The following is a 23,764-nucleotide window of genomic DNA, read 5'->3' on the forward strand; positions in this document are numbered from 1 at the left end:
AATACATGTTTTGGCTTGATTGTTGGGTAGATTCGTTACCTTTGGGAGTTTGATTTCCAAAACTTTTCTCCCTCGAAAAATCCAAAGGATGTAATGTGGCAGATAGGCTTTATATGCTTGATGGTTGGATATGTGGAGCTTGGGAATGGATGAGGGAACCGAGCAGTGGAGAGGAAATACATGAATTGAGAAGTTTGCTCCTAATATGTGAAGGTGTTCTCTTAACTCCAGGGGAGGATTTTATTAATTGGTCCTATAATCCTTCCGGAGACTTCTCAGTTCAATGCATTAAAGATTGTTTAATGACAAATTCGGTTATTGATCAAAATTATGTATTTGAGTGGAACCGGTGGGTCCCAAAGAAGGTTAATATTATGGCATGGCGGGCGGCTCTGGATCGGATTCCTACTTTTGATGCGTTGGTTAAACGAAATATCCCAGTAAACTCGAATTTATGTCCGATTTGCGGCGAGGTGGAAGAGTCAGTTGAGCATGTGTTCATATCGTGTGGCCTTGCGCAAACGTTGTGGAGTGTGGTGGCCCAATGGTGCAAGCTTCCAATGTTTACCTGTTTAGTTTGCAAGATCTGTTGGATCTTTTTAAATTTTCGACATTTACTAAGAATAAAGCTAAAGTGTTTCATGCGGTGTGTTTAATAGCGGTTTGGTGCTTATGGAAAAGGAGGAATGCATTAGTTCATTCCGGGACCCCGATTCAAGTCTCAAATTTGTTAGAAGAGATAAAGGTATTGAGTTTCCTGTGGGTAAAGAACAGGGAAAGAAAATGTGGGCTCTCATGGAAGAATTGGTATAGTTTTCGGGTCTAATGGTTGTATTTGGGGTGAGGTCGGTGTGGGTGTTTTGTTTTGGTGTTGCTTTCGGGTGGCTTTTTCTTTTTATTCGATTTGGTAGCTTGTAATTCGGTTATTTTTAGCGTCTTGCTAGTTTTATAAAAAAAATTTTGTTAGTCGTTCAAAAAAAAAAAATGAATCCTCCATCATATCATATCAAACCCTAGGTTTGATCGGATCTCAAAATCCAATCCAATCTCTCAATTTCAGCTGAATCAAGTTCAATTAGAGATGACGATTCTGTATACGCTTGTAGCGAGAGGATCTGTGGTGTTAGCGGAGTTCAGCGCCACGCCGACGAATGCGAGCACGATTGCAAGGCAGATCCTGGAGAAAACCCCGGGAGATAATGATATGAATGTTTCTTATTCTCAAGACCGCTATATTTTTCATGTCAAGCGGACTGATGGACTCACTGTTCTCTGTATGGCTGATGATGTTGCAGGAAGTAAGTCTTCTTAACTTATCTGTTGGATTTGAGGTTGTCTGATTTAGGGTTTATTGTTATTCTAATTTGCTCATTCACGGTGTCTGTAAATAAATTTCCAGGGAGAATTCCTTTTGCTTTTCTTGAAGACATACATCAGAGGTTTGTAAGAACTTATGGTCGAGCAGTTCTATCAGCACAAGCATATGGCATGAATGATGAGTTTTCAAGGGTCTTGACCCAACAAATGGAGTATTACTCAAATGATCCTAATGCAGACAGGATAAACCGTTTGAAAAGTGAAATGGGTCAGGTGCGTTTCACATCTTTATCTTCTTAATCAAATGAAATCTCATTACATTTGTTAAATAAACACAGGTGCGCACTGTCATGATTGAGAATATAGACAAGGTTTTAGACCGAGGTGATCGGTTGGAGTTGCTTGTAGATAAAACATCCAATATGCAAACCAATACATTGCGTTTCAGAAAGCAGACTCGCCGCTTTAGGAGCACAGTTTGGTGGAGAAATGTCAAGCTCACGTAATACTTTCTTGTTTTTACTAAAAAAAAATGTAACTACTTGTCCTACAAAATAAACCTTGTGCTTATTGGCATATATATATTTTTTTTACTCCAAATGCAGGATTGCTATCATACTGCTTATCCTGGTTATTGCCTATGCTGTGCTGGCGTTTGTTTGTCATGGGCTTACACTTCCTACTTGTATTTAAGGATAAAAATGGAGACTTGGTAAGTTGGTTTACATTTGGGAACTCAATTCTTGATTTGGAATCGCAATTAGATTAAATATTAAGCTTCTGCTTGAAGTTAATCTGATCGATTCCAATTTCATTTGCGAATCATGGTAATTGCTCGACACTCGTGTGGAATTGTTATCTTTAGCGTGACTTGTTGCATGTGTGTATTATTAAATGTTATTGTAACTATTTATGCCGTCAGTTAAGTCTATTTAAACATTGGCCAGTTTCTAATTTATGTGTAAGAACAAAACTATATTGCATTTTTGTGTGTTATAAGAGGTTTTGTTTGGTTTGACGGTTATATTTATTTTTGAATAAGCAAAGAGATAAGCACATACAATGTAATTATGTCTGTATGCAAGTGCATGTATATAAGCATACACATATTCATTTGTTTCAGTACCATGAAATTGAATCATACACGAAGTCATTCTCTTGGATGTTGTTATTATGTGTGCTAGAGAGGCATAAAGCACCTTGAAGTTGTGTAGACTCGTCGTCTAAATCTCTCACTTTAGGTGCTTAACGGTTGAGCAGTATTGTTATTCCTTATTCCTAATATTATGGGAACATAATATTAAAATATTATGTTCTAGGCTTACATGTGACCTAGGCTTTTATGTGTTGTTTGGACAATATTAAAATATTATGTTCTAGAGGTTGAAAGGTGATATTAAGTTTTAGTGCTTTCTACAAGCATTTTATGGGGAACATATGAAGTATAAGAGCTTCCCCACCGGATTCGACCTACTCTCTTCTTTTCTGCCTAAGTCTCTACTATTCTTCTGGAGTTAAAAGGTAAGTCACAAAGATTGTGTCTTCCATTCTAGTTCTAGTTCTTCATTTATGCAAAACTTACCCACACCTGCAATCATTGTTGTAAAAATGGGTTCTGGCTGGGGACTAATCGCTAGGCGCCCTAGGCTGATGAATTCTTAGCTAATTGGTCCCGTTTATCGGTAGTTGGACCTCAATCAATCAATCAATCAATCATGCCCAGTGAAATCCCACCGACAGCAAAGCTATAAGTAGGGTCTGGGGAGGGTGGGATGTAGGCACACCGTACCTCTATCCAAAGGAATAAAGAGGTGGCTTCCAGAGAGACCCTCGGCTCTAAGTACATGTGTATGAAGCAAAATAAAGGAAATCAAAGTTTAACAGTTATATAAAAACTACTACTAATTATAATAATATTAATAATAAGTTCACAGTTTAACAGCTATATAAAAGCTAATAATAATTATAATAATAATAATAATATATGTAAGGGAAATACCATTATGGTATGTGACTTAAATAAGTAAAATTTAAGCCCTAAGGTATTCAATTCTCTCTAAAAATCCTTAACTTTAATTCTACTTCTCCACGAATTCCTATCCTCAACCATGTCCTCGGAGAGGTTTAGGTCTATCAAATCATGCCTAATCCTCTCATCCCAAGTCAATTTCGGTCGTCCTCTACCCCTCCTCCCCTCTATAGTAATGTTTTCTACGGATCTAACAGGATTCGTCGTCTGTCTTCTCTTTACATGTCCAAACCATCTCAGTCTCCACTCTCTTATCTTGTCTGCTATGTTCGCCACCCCTAATCTCTCGCGAAACACAACGTTTCTTATTCGGTCTAGCCTTGTGTGCCCACACATCCAACGTAGCATTCTCATTTCTGCTACCTCCATCTTCCGCACTTGTGCCTTCTTGATGGCCCAACAATCTGTTCCATATAGCATTGCAGGTCTAACTGCCACCCTATAGAATTTTTCCTTTAGTTTAGTCGGGAAACTCTTGTCGCACAATATACCTGTGGCTGCTTTCCATCTACACCATCCTACCTGAACTCGGTGGGTCACATCACTATCTAATTCCCCATCGCTCTGTACAAATGATCCTAAATACTTGAACTTCGTTACCTGCGGTACCACCTGCCCTTCAATTGTGATATGTGCGTCTTCATTGTCGTTTATCCCACCAAAATCACAGTGGAGGTACTCCGTCTTAGATCGGCTAATCTTTAAACCTTTTGCCTCTAAGGCTGTTCGCCACTCCTCAAGCCTCATGTTTAGATCTTGTTTTTTCTCAGCAAGTAACACAATATCGTCTGCGAACATCATGCACCACGGGAGAGTCCCCTGAATCGACTTTGACAACTCATCCAAGACTACTGCAAAAAGAAACGGGCTCAACGCTGACCCCTGGTGAAGACCTACCTCTACAGGAAAGAAATCAGTATCCCCTACTGGCGCACGGACACTTGTTTCACTCCTGGTATACACATCCATAATTATCTCTATGTATTTCCTTGGCACTCTTCTACCCTCCAAGCACTCCCAGAGCACCTGTCGTGGCACACTGTCGTAGGCCTTTTCTAGGTTAATAAACACCATATGTAGATCACGCTTCTTCTCCCTATACTTTTCCATTAATCTTCTTATAAGGTGTATTGCCTCTGTGGTGGAACGCCCCGGCATGAAGCCAAATTGGTTGACCGTAACCTGAGTTTCTCGTCTAAGTCTAACCTCAATCACTCTTTCCCATAGCTTCATAGTATGACTTAGTAGTTTGATTCCTCGGTAGTTACCACAACATTGGGCGTCTCCTTTGTTCTTATAGATAGGAACTACAATGCTGCTCCTCCACTGGTCTGGCATCTTACCTGATTTGAGAATACTATTGAACATAGTAGTTAACCACATGACTCCTTCCTCCCCCAGACACTTCCACACCTCGATGGGTATGTTGTCTGGGCCAACCGCCTTAGACCTTCCCATCCTCCTAAGTGCATCATTCACCTCCTCTCGTGTGATCCGTCGGCAGTAGCAGTTATTCGATTGTTGTCGTTGAAAGTTTGTGTTGTCATGTTCTTCTTGGACCTAGTCGGCTCAAATCAAATCAGACCAAATTGGGCCAAATCAAACTTTTTTTAAAAAAAATTTAAAATAATATTTATATATTTAAAAAAAATTGGAAGGTAATTGGACCTTGGTTTTAACCTGTTAACTCCAGTTTCTTGGTTTTTCTTATTGATTTGTTATGTTTAAGAGTACTTTAATTGCATAATGCAAACCTTGAATTTGAAGCTTAGAGTGGTAAACAAGATTTATTATTGGTTGGCACTTGGCGCACATATGACAGTTAACCAAAAGTCGCATACTTGTATCCCATGTGTAGTATCAACGACTTTGTTTTATAAAGTTTTGAATCATGCATGACGTTTTAAAACTTTGAATTGTGTTTCTGGTTTTAAAACTCACCTGACTTCTACCAACACATTAATGTATAGACCATATACACTTTGTTATACCCACTTTACTCCCCCTTGATACTGCTCTCTCTAATTTGCATACACATTGCATTACTTGTGTCACGTTAACACACTTGACACTTAATTCAAAAGAAAATCCTTACACATTACAACAGATGTGATACTTTCAATGTGTATTATACAAAGTGATACCATTCAAGGATTATTACATATCATAAGCATATTAATACCCCTCATTTCTTGCCACACATTTAATACACCACATGTCATTTTGACACACCTACACTCAAAAAACACCTTACCAAAAGTTCTCTCATCATTTTACGCATACAAACATCAAATTTCCCAAATATAATACACTACACAAAATGATGTCATACCAAGAGACCACAATCTAGTTAGACATGAGTACGCCCTTATATCATACAGAACACACCTATCCATTACTTACAATACACCCTTTTTATATCATTTACGTCACAAAAACACATGCATATACCAAACCATTCACCATTCTTTAGCCATAGACATACATAAAAATAATATTGTACTACAATTTATCACAATCTTGTTAAAACTCACTGCATCGTACAACATACATGCCACATATACCCATTACACAAACGATACATATAAACCTTGATACATGCCACTTAACACACCGGTATACAACCTCATACCATTCCACATGACCATAAGAGCATCTCCAACGATAGTTCTTACAGACCTCTACCTTAAACCATGTCACATCAAATTTTGAACTTCCCTAAAAAACTTTATGTTTGTAATGTATACACACGTGTATGCTAGAGTGACGTAAGAGTGGTAGCCCATCCCTTCTGTCTACTCGCCGTTTGTAACCCCAAACCTCCTAACCGAACACCACCTCGTCCGCCACTTTCCACCTCATGTGGACCTTGATACGAGGTCTTCGTAGGAGATGCTCTAACGCGTCAATTGATACCGAACGAATACCCTCTCCCAAACTCCCCACCCCCACCCTACACTACACTACACTACCCTACCCCTACACCACTCTCTCCTTCCTCCATCTCCATATGCTACATATATTTCATTTCATTCATCAAAACCAAACGCATAAGAATCTATAAATAGAAGACAAAAAAATTCGTTAAATCAAACAATGAAGCATCACCATCATCATCATCATCATCAACCCTCATCTGAGGCTGTATCTTCTTCATCATCAGCAGAAGTAGCTGTTTCATCATCGTCATCATCATCACCATCATCCTCTCAACAGCCGCCGCCGCCACAGTCGTCCGTACAACTCATGAATGCGACAACTCCGGAGAGTGACGACCAGCCGACGGCGTCGTATTGCTCGACCTCATCGTCATCATTGGAGTCCGTGACCATCGAACGGCGCGGTGAATTCGCCGCCGTGTGCCGGTGGACGATCTTCAATTTCCCTAGGGTTAAGACGAGGATATTATGGAGTAAGTATTTCGAAGTCGGCGGTTACGATTGCCGTTTGTTAGTTTACCCTAAGGGTGACTCACAGGCATTGCCTGGCTATTTCTCCATTTATTTACAGATTATGGACCCCAGAGGCACCTCCTCCTCCAAATGGGACTGTTTCGCCAGCTACCGCCTCACCGTCGTCAACCCCGTCGACGACTCCAAGTCCATTCACCGCGATTCCTGGCACCGCTTCTCCACCAAGAAGAAGTCCCACGGCTGGTGCGACTTCACCCCCTCCGGATCCATTCTCGATGCCAAGTCGGGCTTTATGTTTAATGAGGATCACTGCGTCTTGATTACCGCAGATATTTTGATACTCAACGAGTCCGTTCACTTTGTGAGGGACAACACCGAGCTGCCTGTCTCCGGTTCCGTTCCCGTTGGGGATGTCTTGAGCGGGAAGTTTACGTGGAAGGTGCACAACTTTAGTTTGTTTAGGGAGATGATCAAGACGCAGAAGATAATGAGCCCGGTGTTTCCTGCAGGAGAGTGTAATCTGAGGATTAGTATCTATCAGAGTTCGGTTAATGGAGTTGAGTATTTGTCCATGTGTTTGGAGAGTAAGGACACGGAGAAGGCGTCTGTTTCGGATAGGAGCTGTTGGTGTTTGTTTAGGATGTCGGTTTTGAATCAGAAGCCGGGGATGAACCATATACATAGGGATTCGTATGGGCGGTTTGCTGCGGATAACAAGAGTGGGGATAACACGAGTTTAGGGTGGAATGATTATATGAAAATGATGGATTTTTCAGGGGCGGAGTCAGGGTTTTTGGTGGATGATACGGCGGTGTTTAGCACGTCTTTTCATGTTATTAAGGAGCATTGCGGCTTCTCGAAGAATGGTGGGTCAATTGGAGGTAGACTTGTGAGTGGTGCTCGGAAGTCAGATGGGCATATGGGGAAATTCACATGGAAGATTGAAAATTTCACACGGTTGAAGGATATTCTTAAGAAAAGGAAGATTACAGGCCTCTGTATCAAGAGCAGAAGGTTTCAAATTGGAAACCGTGATTGTCGCCTTATAGTTTACCCTCGAGGTATGCAATGTTATAGCCCTCTTTATGAACAATTGTGTTTCTGACAGTTTAATAACAAGAAAGAATTATGTGCAGCTTCATACAGCTGAATGTTCAACTGCTTTTGTGACTGGTATTATAAATCATGTACAATTGTAAATTGAAGTCTATAACATTGTGATGAACTAATAAATGTGCCCTGCCTTGGCTTTTCACTAAATTATAGTGTTATGAGGAGGGTTGTTTGAATATAATGATTTCATTAGTGTGACCTCAGATTGTGATAATTACTTTCTACTGTGTAGGTAAACAACCCTAATCCACCTAAGAATCTTTTGCTTTCTTGAGTAATAGTTATAAATTATCGAGTTCATAGTAGCTGCAACAAAACTGATTATCAAATGATAGGATAACCATAAGCAGAATTTATCAAATACTCGACCCCATCAAACGATTTAAAAGTCATTATTGCAGCTATAAGATTTCAAAGACTCTATGTGAGAAGGGTTTGTGATTTTAACACTTTTGCTTCATTGTATCAGGGCAGTCACAACCACCATGTCATCTTTCAGTTTTCCTTGAAGTTACTGACTCACGAAACACTACAAGTGACTGGAGTTGTTTTGTGAACCACCGTTTGTCGGTTGTCAACCAAAAGATGGAGGACAAGTCTGTTACCAAAGAATCTCAGAACCGCTACTCAAAATCCGCAAAGGACTGGGGCTGGCGTGAATTTGTTACCCTCACAAGTCTATTTGATCAAGACTCTGGCTTCCTTGTTCATGATGTTGTTGTATTTTCTGCAGAAGTTTTAATCATGAAGGAGACATCTATAATGCATGAATTCACTGATAAAGAAAGTGAATCTAGTACCACTGGTGTTCTTACAGATAAGATAAACAAAATGAGTTCTTTTACATGGAAGGTGGAGAATTTCTTGTCTTTTAAAGACATAATGGAAACTCATAAGATATTTAGCAGGTTTTTTCAAGCTGGTGGGTGTGAGCTTCGTCTTGGTGAGTCATTTAGTAAATTTTCTTCTGTTTACCAAATGTTAAAATAATAATCTTTGTACTGGCTATAAGTCTGACAATCTTGTTTTTATTATTGCAGGCGTTTACGAGTCGTTTGACACAATATGCATATACTTAGAGAGTGATCAGTCTGTTGGAACTGACCCGGATAAGAACTTTTGGGTCAAATACAGGATGGCTGTTTTGAATCAAAAGAATCCTTCTAAAACCGTGTGGAAAGAGTCATCTATTTGTACTAAAACCTGGAATAACTCAGTTCTTCAATTTATGAAGGTTTCAGATATGCTTGAAGCAGATGCAGGTTTTCTTGTACGAGACACCATTGTTTTTGTTTGTGAAATCTTGGATTGCTGTCCATGGTTTGAGTTTGCAGATCTAGAGGTCATTGTGCTGGTTCATTTGCTCATATTACTTTTATCTAGTACCAACATCTAAATGCCACATAAAGCATTTTTTTATTTTAAAATTATTACTAATTATTATTTATTTTTATCTAGGTTTATGCTTCAGAGGATGATCAGGATGCTTTGACAACTGATCCTGATGAACTGATTGATTCTGAGGACAGTGAGGGAATAAGTGGAGATGAAGAAGATTTGTTCCGGAACCTTCTTTCTAGAGCCGGTTTTCATCTCTCGTATGGTGATAATCCTTCGCAGCCTCAAGTCACCTTAAGAGAAAAGCTTCTTATGGATGCTGGTGCGATAGCCGGTTTTTTAACCGGACTTCGCGTTTATCTTGACGACCCCGTTAAAGTTAAACGCTTGCTTCTACCTACCAACCTCTCTGGTTCCAGTGACGGGAAGAAAGCTGCTAAAACGAATGAATCTTCACCGAGTTTGATGAATCTTTTAATGGGAGTCAAGGTTTTACAGCAGGCGATTATTGATTTGCTTCTTGATATTATGGTCGAGTGTTGTCAACCGTCAACATCTGAAGATGATTCCTCAGATAGACCTTCTCCAGATGACACCTGTCCTTCAGAATCTTTACATCTTCATGTAAACGACAGGCTGGATTCTGGTACAGATGATATTTCTACCGCTTCAGCTGTACAAAGCTCAGACATGAATGGGAATCACACCTTTTCTCCACCTGAAACGAGTGCTGCGGCTTCTTCATCAGAAAGTTCATCTCTTCGCTCTAAAGTATGCATCGTTCTAACTTTCAGTCTCTTCTCATCATTATTAGTAAATATTTGTTTAGTGGATTATTGTGTGTTTGTAACAGACTAAATGGCCTGAGCAATCTGAGGAACTATTAGGGTTGATTGTGAACTCATTAAGATCACTAGATGGAGCTGTTCCACAGGGTTGTCCAGAGCCGAAACGCAGACCCCACTCTGCACAAAAGATTGCTCTTGTTTTGGGAAAGGCTCCAAAACATCTGCAACCTGACCTAATTTCACTTGTTCCTAAATTAGTTGATCATTCTGAACATCCACTTGCTGCGCGTGCACTATTGGAAAGACTTGAAAAGACAGACGCAGAGCCCGACTTGCTAATACCGGTAATATGTTTGCTTTTAACAACCAACAAACACGAATGAAGCATGTTCGTGCTCCTTTGTTTAAACTTTAACGCATAAATGATTGAACATGAACAGTTAAAGGAACGATGTTTTCTTGTTCGTATTTGTTCGTTAAGATAATGAACGTGCTGGCGTTTGTTTATGTTTGTTTGTTTACAGTATAAACGAACAGTTTATGAACGTAAATAATCATAGATGAACATACATAACTGAGCTAAAACCAATAAAAGTAAATGTGAACGACAATGTGTTGGGCTTAAAAAGTTACTATAACTAGATGTATTGTAATGGGTCTAACAATTTAAATGAATATATTAACGAGCCTAAAGAAACGTAAACTAACAATGTAAAAGAACAAACATAAACTAACATAAATGAACGTTTGCGAACAGAAGTGGACGAACGAGACATGTGTTAATGCTCGTTTCGTTTATTAAATAACAACTTCTGTCAAACGATTCATTTAACATTCGGTTCATTTACAAGCGTATGCAATTCGGTTATCTAACATCATGTTCATGCTCAGGCTCTTAGTGCACTTATTCAGTTGAAATGCAACAGTGAAGTATGGGAACACGTTCTGTTTCAATCTTTTCATCTTTTGGAAGACCTGAATGATTCATCACTTGCAGCAACTGCTGACTTTATCTTTAAAGCTGCATTACCCTGCAAGCGTCTTCCGGAAGCAGTACGTGCATTTAACCCGCTATATGTTTAATGATATTATTTTCAAGTTTCCAACACTTGCCAAAACATGTGTTGCTCTGTGCAGGTCAGGTCTGTTCGTACACGTTTGAAACATTTAGGCGATGAAGTTCCCTTTTGTGTTCTTGATTTTTTAAGTCAAACAGTAGCAAGTTGTACTGATGTAGCCGAAGCCATATTAAAAGACATCGAAAACGATGACGATTATGTCGAAATCGCGCCGTCAATGCCATGTGGAATTTACTTATATGGTGAAAGCGGAGGCAATCAATCATTCACTGCTCCAACAGCTAACTTTTCTGATATATACATGTTACTAGACATGTTATCCATCCCGTGCCTTGTTGCTGAAGCTTCCGGAACATTTGAGAAAATTGTGTCTCAAGGCGGAATACTTGCTGCATCAGTAGCAATGGTTTTGGAAAGAAGGTTAGCTCGTCGGTTAAATATAACATCAAAATTTGTAACCGAAAATCATCAGCATGAGGATCATGTGGAAGGTGAAACAGTTGAACAGTTGAGAGTGCACCGGGATGATTTCACTTCGGTTCTTGGTTTAGTTGAGACATTAGGGCTTTCTAGAGACTCGGGTGTGATAGGGTTTGTGAAGATGCTTTATGCTATATTGTTTAAGTGGTACGCTGATGAGCCCTACAGGTTGAGGATATTGAAACGGCTCGTTGACCAAGCCACGAGTAGTACGGATACCAGTCGAGAAGTAGATATAGATTTGGAAATTTTGGTGTTCCTTGTTTCTGAGGAACAAGAGTTTGTTAGACCGGTTTTAAGCATGATGCAGGAGGTTGCTGACCTGGCGAATTTTGACCGTGCGGCTCTTTGGCATCAGTTGTGTGCTAGTGAAGATGAAGTTATTCGTATTCGTGAAGAAACGAAAGCTGAGGTTTGTAATATGGCGAAAGAGAAGGCGATTTTGGTTCAAAAGTTGAGTGATGCTGAAGCCACTAATGCTCGTCTTAAGGTAATTATATATCTATATTTTTTTTGGGAATTTGTGCAATGAATAGTGAACTTTTTCTCTTTTTAGTTTGATCACAAAAGTTTTATGTTTTAAAATTGGGACTTAAAAGTTTTCTTTTAATTTTTTCAAGTTAGAATAGTTTTCATTTTATATAAACTGATCACAAAATTTTTGTACTTCGGAGTTTAGCCACAAAGTTTTGTTCTTGAATCGTAATTGTGCTATTGGTTATTTAGGTTTATAATAAAAAAAGTGGTTATATGTTTGATGAAATGGCAGATTGAAATGAAGGCTGAAATGGACCGGTTTGCTTTGGAGAGGAAGGAAATGAGTGAACAAATGCAGGAAATTGAAAATCAACTTGAATGGCTTCGGTCAGAACGAGATGATGAAATTGCTAAGCTTACGACTGAAAAGAAAATATTCCAAGTGAGGCTTCATGATGCAGAGGCGCAGCTTTCTCAGCTAAAATCCAGGAAACGTGACGAGTTGAAGGTATTTTTTAATAATAGTAACAATATTAGTACATTGATATTAATAAAATAGTAATAGTAATTGTAATAATATTGTTTCAGAGAATAACGAAGGAGAAAAATGCACTTGCTGAAAGACTAAGGAATGCGGAAGTTGCAAGGAAAAGATTTGATGATGAATTAAAACGTTATGCAACTGAGACTATGAGTCGTGAAGAAGTTAGGCAGTCACTAGAGGAGGAAGTTCGAAGGTTGACTCAAACGGTTGGTCAAAGCGAACGGGAAAAGCGTGAGAAAGAGGAGCAAATTGCTCGATGTGAAGCGTATATTGATGGGATGGAATCCAAGTTGCATACTTGCGAGGTTCGTTTCCTACTTTTTTCATACAGCATACTTTTTTTTTTAGTTTTTATTTTAATTTGTTTTGATTTACAAATGCAGCAATATATTCGTAATCTAGAGGGATCACTTCAAGAGGAAATGTCTAAACACGCGCCTTTATATGGGGCGGGGCTTGAGGCTCTATCAATGAAGGAGCTGGATACAATAGCCCGCATTCACGAAGAAGGGCTCAGACAGATTCGGGCTCTTCAGGGGGCCAGCCCAGGTGGCAGCCCACATACACACGGTCATAGCTTGTACGCGGGGGGCGCACCAAGTCCAATGGCGGTTGGGCTTCCTCCAAATGGGGTGGGGGTCCACGGGAATGGTGCAATTGGACCATGGTTCAACCATTCTTGAACCATGATATGAGTGATGTTGTTTTGGCTTGGTAAAAAGGACTGTTGGGGATTTGGTATTTGGAAGGTGATGGGTCCGTCCAATAGAACTAACAGTAAAGAAAATGCCTTTGGAGTTTTACCATTTTTATATTCTTGATTCAAAAGAGCAAGCATCTAGAGAAGTTTTGGTTAGTCTCATTACGTTTCAATGAATGTATTATTAGGTTAGTTTATAAATCTGACCAACGCCCTCGTAGATTTTTTTAAATCCTCGGGCGTTTGCCATAAGTGTCACTGCTTTTCAAATTAATCAATGATAGAAGTTTCCAAGATTATGTTGTAAAATTCTCCTCTTTATTAATTAATTATTAATGATGAAGGTTTATGCTGGAACCACGATCACAATAAAGTGGGAACCATAATAGTTTTAATCAAACGAACTTTGATTGAATTTATTACAGCGGTGTTGGAATCAATTCGTCGAACATGTATTTAGGGTTAGGCTCATGACTTGTATTTTATGTTTAGTCTTGGAGTTTAGCTATGTGGTCTTAGTGCAGCTGAAATGAGTTTAGTTGGACTTCGTTTAGTTAAAGGTTTCCAGTTCCTCACCTTTTGTGGTTCTCTAATGAAATCACCCCTTTATTAAGTTTCACAACTTTGAACGTAACCTTTATATTGAAAATAGTTTTGTTAGAGTCAAATACAACACAACTAAAAAATATGCATCTAAAAGTATTTTCATTTTCTAGTATTGTTCGTTTCGCCCGAATGGAATGAATTTTGGATGGAATCGGAATTGATTTCCATTTCTTAAGGTGTTTGTTTGGTTCGACATTCCAATAGGAATGTGAATATGTTGGAATTGGAATCTCAATTCCATTCGTGACGTGCTTAGTGGGCAAATGAATTGAAAACAATCACCTCAACCCCCACCAACCTTTCCCCCACTCTACTGATTACCCACAACCTTTCGTGCCAATGACCTGTATCGTTTTTATCTGACCCGGTTTCGTTTTTTTTTGTTTTGTTTTGTTTTGGTTGGTTTATTCGGTTTATTCGGCGTCGTAGGATTAAAATTACAAATTTGAGATTGAAGAAGAAATACATGCTCTAAGTGACACGGTTCATTGATTGTATTTATATATTTACTAATTTGATTCTCCCGTGTTACAGGAGTTTATTTAAGTTTTTATTTTTAATCATTTTGCTATTTTATAATGATTTATTTTATTTTTTAACGTAGTTTGTTTTAATTTAATACATATATATTAGTTTGTTATTATATTTTTTTGCGTTTGGGTATTTTCAATTGAGATGTGTAGGTTTTTAAATTTTTAACGAACAAAAATACACGAACACGAGCATGTTGATTTTTTTAAATGAATAAACATGAACACAAATATTTGTCTAATGAAAAAGTGGATGTTGATGTAGTTGACGATGACAGGTAGTATCGGAAGTTAACCGACGATGGAGATGATAGACCGGCAATGGAGAACATGTAAAGAAGATAAATTAAATTAGGGTTTGAGGATGAAAGTATTTACCAATAAATAATATCTTATAACCATTTGAGAGCTATTAGGGTTTGGTATGACCCATAACATGTGGAAAGTATTCTTTGATAATAAAGGGGGTTACTTCACAAATAAATGAGATGTTATAACCTGTTTAAGGGTTATCCGGGTTTGGTGAGACCCATGACCCGCAAAATTTATTGTTTGATTATGAAAGAGTTTCACAAATAAATGAGATGTTATAACCCATTTAAAGACTATCTGGGTTTGGTAAGACCCATACACGCGATTTTGGGTCAAATGCATGAGAAGCCTCCATTTAAAAATCAAGCAATCTGATTACTCCAAAAAAAAAGATGGAGCGACCACATCGCGACACGTATGATTTTTATGTTTTTGTTTATATATATATATACAAACACGCACGCGCGTGTGTGGTAAAAAGTTGAAATAAATATTTATAAATTTTTTTCTTTTTAAAATTCACTGTAAAAGTTCAAATTTAATAGAGTTCAAACCTTAAAGTGAATTTTGAAAAATCTTGTAACTTGTAAATATTTTTATTTATTTAAATTTATTATTGAAAAGGTTGGTTAAAACAAACAAGCAAAGCACAAAACAACAAGATAAAAACGAAATGTCTGCAGATGTCTCCAGGCGCCGCGCGAGCTACCCTTGGCCCCTTGGCCGCGCGGTGCGGCGCGCTCAGGGGGGGGGGGGGGGGTGGCCCAGCTCCTCTAGTGTGGTTTGGTTCGCGTCCGGAAGTTCGTTTTTGATGTATATTAGTCGTTTTAAAGCCGTTTTCGAATCCGTAAAAGGGGTTTTTCAAATTAAACAAATGGGAATGATTTGGTAACATAAAAATCCAATATTTTATATATCATGAGTTTCGGTTTACAAAACGGGTCGGTTTACAACATAGAACAATACAAATACGAATACAATCGGGACCCGAATTTGACGAGTATCCTCTACTTTAGGAAATTTCGTCCCGAAATTAAGACGAAGATGGTGATGCAAACAAATGTGGATACCCCTCTTTCATTGTGTCTTCTCGTTCCCAAGTGAATTCCGCGCCACGCCGTGATTCCCATCGAACTTTAACTAACCGAATACGACCACGCTTGGTTTTCTTCTCGTTGCGATCCATGATCTCAATGGGTCGTTCAACCATGATCATGACTCATCGACATGTATTTCGTCGAGAGGTATATGGAGATTACCCTCGGCTAAGCACTTTTTAAGATTCGAAACATGAAATGTCGGATGAACACCGACAAGTTCTTGCTGTAATTCGAGTCGATAAGCTACTTTCCTAACACGCTCAAGGATTTTGAAAGGACCAACGAAACGTGGAGCTAGCTTACCTTTCTTTCCGAAACGGACTACCCCCTTTCCAAGGAGATACTTTTAGAAGGACAAGATCGTCAACATTAAATTCTATCGGTTTTCGCCGTTTGTCGGCGTAACTCTTTTGACGACTTCTAACGGCTAGGAGGTTCTTATGGATTTGATCGATGACGTCAGTAGCTTCTTGGACCATTTCGGGTCCCATGATTTGAGCTTCACAGATTTCGTTCCAACTAATCGGAGATCGACATTTACGACCGTAAAGAGCTTGAAATGGAGCCATATCAATGCTAGAATGGTAGCTATTGTTGTAGGAAAACTCGATGAACGGAAGATGAAAATCCTAATTCCCACCGAAATCAAGAACACACGCTCGTAGCATATCCTAGAGTGTTTGAATTGTACGTTCGGATTGACCGTCAGTTTGAGGATGATAAGCGGTGCTAAGATCGAGACGAGTTCCCAAGGCTTCATGAAGAGATCGCCAAAAATGAGAGGTAAAACGAGCATCGCGATCAGAAATGATAGTCAATGGCAAACCGTTTCGGCACACGATCTCCCGAACATAGATTTGAGCAAGCTTCTCGACGGAATACTTCTCGCGGATTGGAATGAAATGAGCAGATTTGGTTAAACGATCGATGATCACCCAAATACTATCGTTGCCTTTTTGGGTACTGGGTAATTTAGTGATAAAGTCCATAACAATGTCTTCCCATTTCCAAACGGGAATCGGTGGTTGCTCAAGTAGACCAAAAGGTCTTTGATGCTCGGCTTTAACTTTTGATCAAGTAAGACATTTAAATAAAATCAACGCTACATCCTTATCATACCCGGCCGCCAAAAGGTAGCACGAAGATCGAAATACATCTTATCCGCACCGGGATGAACGGAATACCGCGAATTCTGAGCTTCGTCGAGTATACAAGTACGAAGATCATAGCGATTAGGAACCCACAAACGATTGAGAAAGTACAAGAGACCATCGGGTTTGGTTTCGAGTTGAAGTTCGGCACCACATGACATTTTTTCGTACATGTTACCTTCTTAAACGGAGGTACGTTGAGCTTGGAAGATACGAATTTGAAGATCGGTTTGAACAACGACGCTTAGAAGCAGGACAGATTTAACATTAACCTTTCGACTTAGGGCGTCGGTGACAACATTGGCTTTGCCGAGATGGTAGCGAATCTCGCAATCGTAATCACTAAGTAATTCGGCCCATCGTTGTTGTCTCACGTTGAGATCTTTTTGGTCAAAAATATGTTGAAGGCTTTTATGATCGGTAAAAACCACACATTTTGTACCATACAGGTAATATCTCCAGATTTCGAGAGCGAAAACAACGACACCAAGTTAGAGATCATGAGTCGTATAGTTCCTCTCGTTGACCTTTAGTTGCCTTGATGCGTAGGCGATGACTTGACCTCGTTGCATGAGAACACAACCAATTCCTTGATGAGAGGCATCGCAAAATACAACAAAATCGTCGTTTCCATCGGGAAGGGTTAGAAAGGGAGCATTGCAAAGCATGTCATTGAGAGTAAAAAGCGCTTCCTCTTGCTTTGAACCCCACATGGTTTCCATTTGTGAGTAAGGGAGGTAAGAGGCAAATAGATCTTGGAAAAATTTCGAATGAAACGCCGATAATATCCGGCCAAACTAAGGAAGGGTCGAATTTCCGTGGGAGTCGTTGGAGTTTTCCAATCCTTAACGACCTCAATTTTAGCGGGATCAACATGAATACCTTTGTCGTTTACGATATGTCCTAAGAATTGAACTTTCTCTAGCCAAAATTTGCATTTGGAGAACTTGGCATAAAGTTGTTCGTTTCTAAGGAGCTCGAGAATGAAACGCAAATGATGCTCACGTTCGGCTTTGGATTTAAAGAAGATGAGGATGTCATCAATAAAGACAATAACGAATTTATCAAGGAATGGTTTGCAAACGCGGTTCATGAGGTCCATAAATACCGCGGGTGCATTTGTTAACCCAAAGGGCATAACCAAAAATTCGAAATGTCCATATAGAGTACGGAAAGAGGTTTTAGGAATGTCTTCTTCGCGAACACGCAATTGATGATAACCCGATCGAAGATCGATTTTGGAGAAACAAGTTGCGCCTTGAAGTTGGTCGAATAGGTCGTCAATACGTGGCAAGGGATATCGATTTTTGATGGTGAGTTTGTTATGTTCTCGGTAATCGATGCACATACGAAACGAACCATCCTTCTTTTTCATGAAGAGAACGGAAGCGCCCCAAGGAGAAGAGCTAGAATGAATGAAACCTTTATCGGAAAGTTCTTCGAGTTGATTCGACAATTCTTGCATTTCTGACGAGGCTAGACGATAAGGAGCCTTAGCCACGGGCATCGCGCCGGGCACAAGATCGATGAAGAAGTTAATCCAACGAACAGGAGGAAGACCGGTGACGTCATTGGGAAAGAAATCAAGGAAACCACGAACAATGGAAATATCTTGGATTTTCCTTTCCTTTTTGTCTTTTGTCACCGAGAGAGCTAGAAACGAAACGTACTTTTAGCGTAAGTACTTTTGCGATTAGGAGCACGACATGAGATTAAGTCTTCTAGAATAGCGTTTCCAAAGACTTTAAGAATTTTACCATTGACGAGCGGAATGCGAATGAATTTTTCAATTTGGCACGGTGCAAAGATAACCAATCCATGCCTACTATGACATCAAAACTTCCCATTTGAACTTGGTAAGCTTGGCTTTGGTAGTAGGGAACTGTCATGGTTTGGGCTTGGTTTGCGAAGGTTAAACGTGGGCAATTGTTGCGGAAATGGTTAGGATCTCCACAATTGAAGCATGCTCGGGGTTGTTGGGGTTGGTTTGGTGGTTAGGGTGCATAACGGTTTTGGGAAATTTGGGGAAAGGTCCTTGGTTGGTTTGGTTGGTTAGGTTGGGTTCGTTGGGCGGATCGGCATGTGGTGTTGAGATGGCCAAATCGGTTACAAATGGTACAATGGCGACAAGGCATGTTTGGTGGGTGGTGAAGTTGGCAAGTGTTGCATAGTGGGGCGATACCGGTATAGGGTCTTCGGTTTTGGGGAGGAGCTTGGGTTTGATTTTGTTGTTGTGGTTGGGTAATAGCAAAGTTTCAGTAGTTGGTTTTGGGTTTGTTGTTGTTGTTGTTGTGTCGGGATGAGTTGGAGTAGTCTATGGCTTGTGGTGCGGGTTCAACCTTGGCTTGAGGTGCAGGCTCGGGCTTGGCTTTCTCACTCGGTTTCTTGAGAGTTAGAGTACCCGCCTTCACAAGATTTTCCGATAGCGCACCGGCTAAAGTGATGGCGTCCTCAAGATTCACGGGTTTGCTACTCATAACGGAGTCCCGGATTTGCATTGGTAGGCCCCTAATATATTTTTCAAGTTCATGTTCGGTAGGGGTAACCAAGTGAGGGACGAGGATTCTCAACTCGTGAAAACGAAGTGAGTAGGCGGCGTTATCACCACTTTCTTGTTTTAGGTTCCAAAATTCTTCCTCAAGCTTTTGGAGTTCATGTTTGGGACAAAATTTATTCATCATAAGCGCCTTGAGATCAGACCATGGAAGAGCCATAGCCGTATCTGAACCTTGGAGGTGCATAACACTACCCTACCATGTTAGAGCGGTTTTTCTAAACATGCTTAAAGAGAAATTTGTCTTTTTCGCTTCGGGTAATTCGCTATGTCGAAACACACTCTCAATCGATTCGACCCATTGCAACAAGGTAGTCGCACAGTTGGTTCCAAGGAACTCGGATGGGTTGGCATTAGTAAATTGCTTGTACAAGTAAGATGTGGGTTTGGGCTCAACAGGTGCAACAACGGGTGTGGGATGGTTAGCTTGGATTTGGGTCACAAGTTCGGGAATCACAACGGCCATTTGCTTGACGATAAATGCGGCCATACGTCGGTTGGTGTTCTTGCGCCGTCTTAGTGGAGGCATGCTAAAAGATTAATAAGAAAATGGAATAAGTTTTTTTTTGGGTAAAAAGAAATGAATATGAAGGTGTAATAAAAAAATAAAATAGGATGAAGTTTAATTTATTGATTGTGAATCCTAGAGTTAGTAAGGAGGAGATGTTAGTGTTAACTAAAAATGTAAATCTTTGCATATAAACAACAAAACCGAAAACATTAGTAAATGGTTTTTGAGAGCTTAAAGCTTGAAAATTTGAGATTTTGAGATTTATAGAGTCGGAAAATCGTACATGAACCACCATGATTTGATAATCCAACACTAAATTTTTTTATAAAACAACATATTGGAGTCTAAACATGTGTACGAACTACCGTAACTTTTTCTTGTTTTTGACATCAAATAACGATAATAACACAATAAATCGAGATACAACGTCATGTCAAAACACTAGTCCACGAACCACCGTAGTTCTATTGTTTTGACACCGAAAAATTAGGATGGCAACCGGAACGCTCTCATTCGACTACTTTAAGTATTGGCATTTATAACATGATTTGTGGCCTAGAAAACGAGCATTATAATTCAACCATCCCAGTTAAGTAAATTACCTTCGATTCTTGGAATCTTTTTGTCAAATGGTCATTTTATAATGTCTCGTTTCCTATGGTGGCTACATACCCGATATAAATGCAACCTTTAAGGGATTTGAAACAACGGGATCCAAGTTAATCTTTTAATCCATAAAACACAATGAAAATCTACTTTTTCTGTTTTAATGTAAGGATACCTTGGAAATACTATGAAAGTGTGTGTATGTGAACATTTAGGATATTGGTGAATTTTAAACAAGTTTATAAATAACATGCGATATGAACAATTAAAATAGAGTAAACACGTATAAGCACACATATAGGACCCTAAGCACAACAATTCTAGGTCGTTACCTCTAACCACATATCCTATTGTCATGGCTCTGATACCAATCTGTCACACCCCGACCAAAGGCGGCGGAACATGCCAAGGTGTAACGATTGCCCATAAGCACATGGCACTATTTATAGCGACAATATTTAATAAACTCATTTCATTTCACATCATCGAAAATGTCACATAACAATATTCATAACAAGTCATAACAAAATATAACAAAATATAGCAAATCAAATGTTGTTCATTTTTGCTAATATCCTAGAGGTATTTGGGACGTTTTCTCCACAAGCTCCATAATCAACCAAGATGTAAACCAGTAACATTTCATAAAATAAAGTTTATCAACACAAAGGTTAGTGAGAAATTCATAAGTTTGAGTATATAATATATAGTAAGGAAAAGCCACAAAACTAGTATAAGAAACAATAAATAAAAAGCAATAATTTGGATAAAATCGCTAATAGATTTACGTTAGCGACACCTAACAACAAGGGGATGCCAAATAGTCTAGGATTTAATAGTTATCGTTAATTGCATTACGTTAAAGACACCTTGCTACAAGGGAATGTCAAGTAGTCTAGGATTTATAGATCAACCAACCAAAAGCGAAAAACACATAGGCATAGAATCATAGAACACCAAATCGAGCAAGTATTTAAGTAAAATATACAATAACGTTTGTGGTTTAAGACCCAAGTATAAAACATTTAGTTTAGATAAGATGATATGCCACCCCCAAAATAAAAGATAGAAAACGGGGTATGAAAGTACTCACATTCAAGTAATAAACTTGAAAAGTTGATAATTTGGAGATTTTCCGGAACGACGGGTTTAACGTATGAAGCCTAAATAAAAGAAAGTATTGGATTTAGAAAGGTTGTCTTGAAGATCTTTAAATAAAATAATTGTTGCAAAAAGTAAACAATCAAGTTCAAGGTTTAAAATATAACTATTTAAGAATTTATAATAATAACCCTTTATAAATGTAAGTTTGTCCAAAACCGGGTTAAAGTATCTAACCTTAATATTTACTTAACCTATGTTAAGTAATAAGGTGAGAAAAATGCTAAAGTGCAAGTTCCTTTGGGATAAAGATACTAAAACGGGTCTTTAACGAGTGTTCGGGTCTTGACAAATGGTCAAACCCAAAGTCAACTTTCCAAAATAATGAATGTTATGAGATAACTCAATAAAACTTAATAAGACTTAACCGAGTATGTAGATCTATTGTTTAAGAACTAACAACGTACGTTAAGCGAGTGTCGGTTTTGTCGGTCCAAACTTTGTTATGTGATCAAGTTGGATCCAACATTTCTAAGTACTTAAGAAAATAATTAAAATCAGTTTGAAAACTATTTTTAAAGAAATATACAAGTCTTGATAGCTAAAAACAAACTTGTGTGTCTTAAGCGAGTAAAAATCGGATCGGTTCGGTTTCCATCTCACAACAAGTTCATAGATTGATTCCACATACTCGTATATCATATATCTTGTATAATAATGTACAAATGAAAATATTTAAGTTCTACAACTAAAAAGTCATCAACAAGTCTTTTTAACAAAAGTTCGATTTGGTTCGGTTTCCATCTCACAATGGGTTCATAGATGGTCTCCACATACCCAAGACTTGTACATGTGACTAACAAACTAAAATGAGCAGAAGTTAAGCATAAATAATATGTGCAAACAAGTTATGTGAGTGTATATATATCAAGAACACGAAGTCCTCTATGAAGCCTTGCCTTACGAGGTCCGAAACTTAACCAACCGGAGCCAGATAAGTAACTACCAAAGGTAAAAAGGGGTGTGTATTATATATATGTTGTACCACCATAAACAAGTATTAATAAGATTATATAAGCTAATTAGGTAGAAAGATTAAACTCGGTTTGACATTTGGAAGTCAAACCTTCAAGAACACTAAGAAAATAAAACCTTGAACCTATGGAGTTTGAGAGAGAATTTGGAGATGTAGCAAGAGTAAAATGAATAAGATGGGTGTGTATATATAGAGTAAGGGTCAAAGCTCCTTTGCAAGGTTCTCTTTTATGTTTACATGTAAATAGGTTGGTTAAACAAACAAGCAAAGCACAAAATAACAAGATAAAAACGAAATGTCTCCAGGCGCCGTGCGAGCTCCTCTTGGCCCCTTAGCCGCGCGGCACGGCGTGCCTAGGGGGGGGGGGCTGGCCCAGCTCAGAATTTCGTTTTTGATGTATTTTAGTCGTTTTAAAGCCGTTTTCGAATCCTTAAAAAGGGTTTTTCAAATTAAACAAATGGGAATGATTTGGTAACATAAAAATCCAATATTTTATATATCATGAGTTTCGGTTTACAAAACGGGTCGGTTTACAACATAGAACAATACAAATACAAATACAATCGGGACCCGAATTTGACGAATGTCATAATAACAGTCACATTGAAACTCGCATTGTCTTAACACTAAATTCCTTAAGATAACCATATGTTGATTTTTAACATATATATATATAATTAATGAATTTACATTAAAATTATAACGAAATGAGTTTTTTTACATCTAAAATCTTAAAAAAATTGTTGTTTTACATGTAAAATGATGAGATTTGTAGTTTTACTCGTTAACTGGTAATGAAAAGTGTTATTTTACATGTAAAATATTAATTTTACATGTAAAATCTTAAAGAACTGTTGTTTTACATGTAAAATGTTAATGCGATTTGTTGTTTTACGTGTAAAATGTTAATGAAAAGTGTTGTTTTACATGAAAAATATTAATTTTTACATATAAAATCTTAAAAAACTGTTATTTTACA

The 23,764-nt window shown here is 38.5% G+C and overlaps 2 protein-coding genes across 2 annotated transcripts; both read left to right on the plus strand.

Annotated features, from left to right (window-relative positions):
• Window positions 1–1,066: 1,066 nt before the first annotated feature.
• LOC143576922 (vesicle-associated membrane protein 711-like) lies at window positions 1,067–2,336 on the plus strand. Its single transcript, XM_077060897.1, has 4 exons — window positions 1,067–1,298; window positions 1,400–1,590; window positions 1,656–1,819; window positions 1,923–2,336. The coding sequence occupies exons 1-4, from the start codon at window positions 1,082–1,084 to the stop codon at window positions 2,008–2,010; spliced, it is 660 nt and encodes a 219-aa protein (XP_076917012.1). The 5' UTR covers window positions 1,067–1,081; the 3' UTR covers window positions 2,011–2,336.
• A 4,172-nt stretch (window positions 2,337–6,508) lies between these two features.
• On the plus strand, window positions 6,509–13,311 carry LOC143576923 (uncharacterized). The gene is made up of 10 exons (XM_077060898.1): window positions 6,509–7,820; window positions 8,342–8,815; window positions 8,913–9,214; window positions 9,331–9,981; window positions 10,064–10,342; window positions 10,890–11,051; window positions 11,136–12,047; window positions 12,327–12,542; window positions 12,623–12,883; window positions 12,962–13,311. The coding sequence occupies exons 1-10, from the start codon at window positions 6,593–6,595 to the stop codon at window positions 13,259–13,261; spliced, it is 4,785 nt and encodes a 1,594-aa protein (XP_076917013.1). The 5' UTR covers window positions 6,509–6,592; the 3' UTR covers window positions 13,262–13,311.
• Window positions 13,312–23,764: the final 10,453 nt, after the last annotated feature.

The sequence above is a fragment of the Bidens hawaiensis genome, unplaced genomic scaffold (genome assembly GCF_021521415.1).
Source record: "Bidens hawaiensis isolate Kalapana, Puna unplaced genomic scaffold, B.hawaiensis_p1.1 tig00028345_1, whole genome shotgun sequence".
NCBI lineage: Eukaryota > Viridiplantae > Streptophyta > Magnoliopsida > Asterales > Asteraceae > Bidens > Bidens hawaiensis.

What these genes read in the sequence shown, in the direction of transcription:
- LOC143576922 (XM_077060897.1), top strand. Translation starts at nt 1,082, where the DNA reads ATGACGATTCTGTATACGCTTGTAGCGAGAGGATCTGTGGTGTTAGCG. An exon ending in GGCTGATGATGTTGCAGGAA is followed by an intron (nt 1,299 to 1,399) that starts GTAAGTCTTCTT and finishes ATAAATTTCCAG; the next exon opens with GGAGAATTCCTTTTGCTTTT. An exon ending in TGAAAAGTGAAATGGGTCAG is followed by an intron (nt 1,591 to 1,655) that starts GTGCGTTTCACA and finishes AAATAAACACAG; the next exon opens with GTGCGCACTGTCATGATTGA.
- LOC143576923 (XM_077060898.1), top strand. Translation starts at nt 6,593, where the DNA reads ATGAATGCGACAACTCCGGAGAGTGACGACCAGCCGACGGCGTCGTAT. An exon ending in TGGGTGTGAGCTTCGTCTTG is followed by an intron (nt 8,816 to 8,912) that starts GTGAGTCATTTA and finishes TTATTATTGCAG; the next exon opens with GCGTTTACGAGTCGTTTGAC. An exon ending in GTTCATCTCTTCGCTCTAAA is followed by an intron (nt 9,982 to 10,063) that starts GTATGCATCGTT and finishes TGTTTGTAACAG; the next exon opens with ACTAAATGGCCTGAGCAATC.